General features: G+C 50.5%; 1 protein-coding gene across 8 annotated transcripts in view; it reads left to right on the top strand.

The window, feature by feature from the left end:
* The first annotated feature begins 2,410 nt into the window (after positions 1-2,410).
* Positions 2,411-6,366, top strand: part of LOC128409524 (zinc finger protein 850-like) — a 31,517-nt gene continuing 27,561 nt past the window's right edge. For 2 of the 8 annotated variants that reach the window (XM_053380044.1, XM_053380039.1), the window contains exon 1: positions 2,579-2,599. Coding sequence is in view for 6 of the 8 variants with exons in the window: in XM_053380043.1 (XP_053236018.1) it covers positions 3,722-4,123; positions 4,294-4,375; positions 4,648-4,730; positions 5,881-6,007 (694 nt within the window). In the remaining 2 variants the exon portion in view is untranslated. Of the gene's footprint in view, positions 2,600-2,843; positions 2,905-3,628; positions 4,124-4,293; positions 4,376-4,647; positions 4,731-5,880; positions 6,008-6,366 lie in introns of those variants that run through there. The other 6 variants (XM_053380047.1, XM_053380043.1, XM_053380042.1 and 3 more) reach the window with 6 other exon arrangements.

The raw sequence follows: 6,366 nt of genomic DNA, 5'->3' as shown, positions 1-6,366 counted from the left end.
CCAGGTCAGATTCCTCTTCCTACCCTGGAATCCAGCTTACCTTCCCATCACACAGACTACAGAATGGATCTCCTTGCTTTTAACGCTCTTCTCCAGAGAGGCATTGGTGAGGCTAGATCTGGTCACAGGAAAAAGAAGCAGAACTCAGAGACAGATCCTCGAACCCACCAGAGTTGTCTGCTGCAGGATGCAGAATGGGAGGGAAACGAGAGCCTTTCAGAGAATCCCAAACATTTTTCAAAGAGGGCCAGATTTGATGACGTGAAGGGCCGTGAGGGCCCACCAAGTGAAGTTGTGGAGTTTTTCCCAGGGTTGAAGCTGAGTTTTTTTTAGGATTTAACCCCACAAAATAAACTGCCACAGGGGCTGGATTCAACCAACCGATGGGCCGGATTAGGCCCCCAAAACAGACTTCGGACATGCCTGCCAAGGTTGGACTCAGACTCTCATTGCCTGGAGGGTTTGTGCCTCCGTGAAGGAGAAAGAGGGGCTCGCCTCCACTGGAGACCACCAGTTATGTTGCTGAGCCACCCTGGCTCACCAGAAGTGGGAGGAAATGTCCACAGTCAATTTAGAAACACCTGCAACACAGCTGAAAATACACATTTTCGAAATCCATTTTGCTGCTGAAGCCCTCAAGTGTAGAACTACGGAGGGTCTGTTCACTGTTCTCACCTATCATTAGACCAGGACCACAAATTCTGCCTATTACGTGCATCCCATGATAGCCTTTCCCTGAATATGCCATCAGCAGGACAACCTTCCTTTTGGGGAACCTCTTCACCCCGTCCTCTACCTCCTCCCCACTGGTCTTGAACCATTTCGTTTCATGCCCGTTTTCCTCCTGCTTTCCAAGACCACCCCCAGATACATCATACCTACATCACAGAAGAGGAGGTCTACAACAGAAATCTGAGTGCGTTGTTTACCTCCTATCTGGCAAGTTACCTGTTAATGCTCACTTGATTGGACACCTGGGGAAGCCTGGCCAGTCTTTTGTAATGACAAATACTCAGTTCCTGAGCCAGGTCACAGGCTCACCCTATTCACACACACACAGACAGACATACCCTTAAGACAGGATTTGTGAACAAAAAGACAATGGGGAGGCTTTTCCATTTTCCTTCAACCTTGCAGAGAAAATTTGAGGTCAGTTTGGGAGTCAAAATGGTTCCAGGGCGGTCCTCCTGTGCTGCTCCAGACATGTGGTCCACACATCTATGTATGCACTTGGTTGGTACATTTATGAACATTTATTATATATATATAAGACCTTATTTTTTTTATTTCACTACAATAACAAACAAAAGCAGTAAGGTCACATTGAGACATGCGTGCTCCTTTAGACATCCAAGCCCTCGGGTGTTCAGAGGATCTTCTGAGACCGAACAGAAAACCCAGTGGCAAAACCCTGCAGATCTCACCAGCCATGGAAGGCAGGAGACACCCTGCAGGAATAATCATCATCATCTTCATCATCATCATCATCATCTGCCCATCTGGCTGGAAAAGAAACCAGCCTGGGGAGCGGGAAGAGGCAGACACTCCCCCCCCCCAAGTGTTGAGAGTGGTTAGAAGACCCTCTCCCACCAGCGCCCTCTGCACAAACTACAAATTCCTGGCAAGATTGGTAAACCACTCCTGGAAGTGCAGCTTGGTGACTGGGAAGGGAGGTGGGGTTGGGGGTGTCTCCTAGCAACGATCAGCATCCTGAACAAACTACGGCTCCCAGAATTATTTGGAGAAAGCCAGGACTTTTTAAAGTGGCCTGATGCAGCTTTGCAGATGCAGCGCAGGTGGCGGCTGTGTGTGTGTTGTCTCTTTCCCTTCTTCTTGGAATACAGTGGTAACTCAGGTTACAGACGCAAATGATGAGCGGAGCTCCTGCAACCTCGCCCCCCTCCCTGGCTTGGCCGAGAGGAAGGGGGCAGGACCCTCTGCTCCCTGACTTGGGGGTCACCACATGCAGCCCTGAGATTCTCCCTTCTCCCAATGCACCCCGGGGGGGGGGTGAGAGGGGAGACCCAGGCACTTCGGGCCATAGCTGTCAACTTTTCCCTATTCGGAATAAGGGAATTTCCCTTTAAAAAAGGGAAATGGTGGCAGCTCAGGCTCTGGCGCAGGAGAGGGGCCCCCTCTCCCTCCCCTCTCCTCTCTGGACCCAAAGTGACCAAGAAGACAACAACGAGGACATGGGGGGGAGCGGCAGGCGGGGGGGGGGAGGTTTCTGCCGAGGGGGGGTCCCTCCTTCAGGGATGCTTGAGCTGAGATTCATGCCTGGCAGGGGTGGACTAGACGCCCCTCGGGCTCCCTTTCAGACGCTCCCATGCTCTGCTTCTAGTGAGGGGTCCCCTGCTTCTTGGGGGGGGGGTGTCCCAAACGAAGCATCTCTTGGCGGGGGGGGGGGGGCGATGCACGTGGTTCCTGCCTCGGAGGAGGAGGTTCCTCTCGGCTCGCCAAGGGTTAAAAGGAGCAGAGCTGGATTCCTAGAGAGGACCGGAAGTGGCGTCGTGGGGGGGGAGGTCCTCCCTGGCCCAGGCCCCTCCCTCGCCAGCCCCCTTCTGCCCGCCGAGGGGCTGCTTGGTCTCCCTCTCTCGGGGTGAGTCTCGCCATGGGGAGAAGGGGGGGCGGGGTGCAGGGGAGGGGCGGGGGGCTGGTCAGATCTTGCAGGGGGCCCCAAATCGGGGGGGGGCAAGGGGGCCAGGGCTCTGCCCCCTGGGGGAGGGAGGGGTCGGGGGGGGAGGCTGCGGATAAAGCCCCTTATTCTCAATAAAGAGTTGAGGAGGGAGGGTCTTATTCCTCTTTGCCAGGTCCCTCCAGCCTTGCTACTGTGCCTTTTCTTCTGGCAGATCCAGGAGACCAGGAGACCGCAGAAACGGCAACATTTTTAGCAGGGCAAATAGAGTAAGATCGATTATTCTTACTGGATTAAGTTTCTAACATTGCTCAGCTTTTTTCTTTCCTTAATCAAAAAGAAGTCTGTTGGCTCACATGTTTTCTTCGTCAGTTGTCACTTTGGTCATTGATATGGATGTCAACCTTCAGAGCGTATTTTGCATAGCAAACTATACAAAACTCTATAGCAAGCTAGGGAACTACCCACTAACTGGGCCTCCGTCTTGTCTGGATAAAGCCCTGTACTCTCAATAAAAAGCTGAGGACAGAGGTATTCCTCCTCTTTCTGGGGTTTCGTATAGATGTTGAGCAACCCCACATTGAAGGCTCCATGAGGTTGAAAAGCACTCCCCAAGCAACACCCTCTGGGAACACCCATCCCAGTAGGACCAGTGCAAAGGGGGGCCACCCCTAACTGGGACAGGCCCTCCACGGTCGATGGTACCAAAAGACGCTGAGAGGTTGAGGAGAATTGACACGGACGTTTCCCTTGTCTCTCTCTTGACAGAGGTCATCATACAGGGGGCCTGTATGTTTCAAGGAAATCAGTTTCCTCTAAGAGTGTCTTCATCTGGTCCTTGACCACCCACTCCAGAACCTTGCTCAGGAAAGGGGTTTAGCAACTGGTCAGTAGTTAGTTCGATTTTCTGAGCATGAAGGCTTGTTCCATGAACGTTTTACTTCTCCTGATGGTATATCAATTTTATAACAGAGCAACACATTTGCTTTGTAGGACTTGCTGGCACCTCTGATTCGCACAGACAGAACGTGGCAGAAGATTCCTTCTGATTCCTTCTGATCTCTTGGAGGCTTCCTGAGGGCACAGATGGATGAGCAACACTCAGCTGGTCCTGAAGTGGGAAGAGACTGTGATATGCAAACTGGGAGAAGTGGGGGATTCTGGGAAAACACCATGCAAAGGATCCTGGGTGAGGAGGACGCTCTCTGCTCCGATGTGCAGAGCCAGCAGGTCAGGCAGTTCTGCTACCAGGAGGCCGAAGGACCCCGAGAGGTTTGCAGCCGGTTCTGCCAACTAGACCATCAGTGGCTGAAGCCAGAAAGACATACGAAAGCTGAGATGGTGGACCTGGTGATTTTGGAGCAGTTCCTGGCTGTCCTTCCAGCGGAGATGGAGAGCTGGGTGAGGGAATGCGGAGCGGAGACCAGTTCCCAGGCGCTGGCCCTGGCCGAAGGTTTCCTCCTGAGTCAGGCACAGGAGAGGAAGCAGGTGAGAGAGACTTTCCTCTGGAAACTCCCAAGGGGCTCTGAACATCTCAAAATTCTCTAATAATGACCCATCCTTTTTTGGAATGCGCCCAAGGAATGAGATCTGATACCACTAATGTTTTTATTCTCTAATCCCTCATTTTCTCTTTTGAATCCTTGTTACTCTTTCAGGGAAAGGATCTGTTTGCAGAAATGGGCCCCGATTCCTTTGAGGCAGAGAGGACTCCGATGGACACCAGAGAGAAGCCATTGGGTAAGGAAGAAGGAGAATTTTCACTGTAATATTTAGTGGATTTTGAAGCTAATAATTGGGTTATTTTCATGTTTTGACGGGAGACGTATGAGACCAAGAGCCCAGAGGAGTGGAGACAGTATTTTTACACAAATAAAATATGGGTTAAAGTGTTGAAATGTGCTTAGCAGGTGAGACTTTTTTCTGAGGCTCGTCTGTAGTTCGAGATGCACAGCTGAATCTCAGAGAGAACAATACACTCTGGGTTTCCCAGTTAACTTTGTCTCTTGCAGGTGAGAGAACGATGGCAGCAAGACCTCCTCCTCCGTCTTTTCCTGGTGGCGAAGGGGAAGCAGCGGCTGTGGAACCAGATCAGGTAGGGGGAAGGAGACTTGTGGGGAAAGAGGCCGAGGGGTGGGGCACCATTTGAGGCAAACAAATCTCTCACCTTTTCTTGGCTTCTGTCAAAGTGGCCCTTCACGATTTCCGCACATGTATTGAATTTTCTGGATGCAGCTGACATACCATAAAAAGGTGCCAGGATTCATCTAACTCAGCTGCACATTGTGGCGCTCCACCTATTTGCAGAAAGGTGAATTGCTGTTGTTGGCCTCATTCTGTCTCGAGAGACAATGGAGTGCGCCTCCGGGGGTGAAGTCAAACTCTTGGAGAATCACAGCCTTCGCTGTGGCTGCAGAGACCAGTAAACTGACCTCCTTGGGGCACAAGGCCTGGGCAGTGTGGATGGAGGTCCTGGGCTGCCCAGATGACAAAAGCCCACTCTTGGCCTCTCTGACGTCGTCCAAAGGAAAGCATACCTGGGCTGTAGGAGTTGCTGGAAGCAGGTGTACAAGGCTCCATCCAACCGCCTTAGGGACTCCATTCCAGATTTGTGTTGGCTTCACTCCGTAGCCTTTTCTTCTCCCAAAGATATGCCACAAGGCAGAGGAGGTTTAGGATCAAAGTTTTCCTTCTCTTAGTTGGGCTCCCTTCCCAGGTGGACGAACCCCATCTGCTCCTCTCTTCCCTCTGTAGAACAGGGAGCAACCACCAACTTGACTGTGGGACCTGCTCTTGGTATCTTCTGCTCAATGTGCTGAAACTAGTCTTAGCATGGACGGGGGAGTCCCTGACTCATTGAGGGTTTAAGGTCCATTGGTTCCCTTCACCTGGTTTAGCCGGTCACTCAAAGCTGTTCCCAGGATTGTGGCCGCTGTCTCATGCGGACAACTTCTAGGAGCCACAGGTGAGAGCCGAGTGCAGGATGGGGACCAAAGGTGGACAAACCACCCCAGAAGGAGCAGGATGTGTCCCCCACCAAGGGTACTATCACCCCACACACCCCACAAGGATGAATACTCAGAATTTAAATACACAATAAAAGAGTTCCACTAAGATGTTAAAATAAGCATCCATATTTAACATGTGCGCAAAACAATCCCATTCAGACATGATCAGAACAGAACAATGTGGAGTACATCATGTTTATGTTGTCTAAGAGGAGGACATTTCCCTCTTTCTTTTAGGGTCCGGTGTGCTTTGAAGATGTCGCTGTTCGTTTCACATACGAGGAATGGGTGTTGCTGGATCCTGACCAGAGAGCTCTGCATAAGGAAGTCATGGAGGAGAATCGTGGGATCCTGGACTCTCTCCGTAAGGCTTTCTGCTGGATCATAATCTCTGTTTTGAAATTTCATGTGTAGCTCTATGTGACGAACCGCCAATATTTTGATGCATCTCAATGGAAGGGTATCAACTGTTTTCTCTGTGAATATTCTTCCTCCATTTATGCCTTTTCAAACAATGACCAGGATGATCTGAACTAACCAGGCCTTCTTAAATGTAGGCTTCACAGTGTAGTATTTATATGCGTGGAAGTTGCCCCAGGTCGTTTATTCTTAAATATTCTTTGATTCAGAATATTACAGCTTATATATGTGGTACATATATGACTCTGACAATCTTTCTTTTCTTCATGTTTTAGACTAAATAAGTTTTTTATTAAATTGCGA

The sequence above is a fragment of the Podarcis raffonei genome, chromosome 2 (assembly GCF_027172205.1).
Source record: "Podarcis raffonei isolate rPodRaf1 chromosome 2, rPodRaf1.pri, whole genome shotgun sequence".
Taxonomy (NCBI): Eukaryota; Metazoa; Chordata; class Lepidosauria; order Squamata; family Lacertidae; genus Podarcis; species Podarcis raffonei.
Note: the sequence above shows the minus strand (reverse complement) of the source record. Positions and strands in the feature narration are given on the sequence as shown.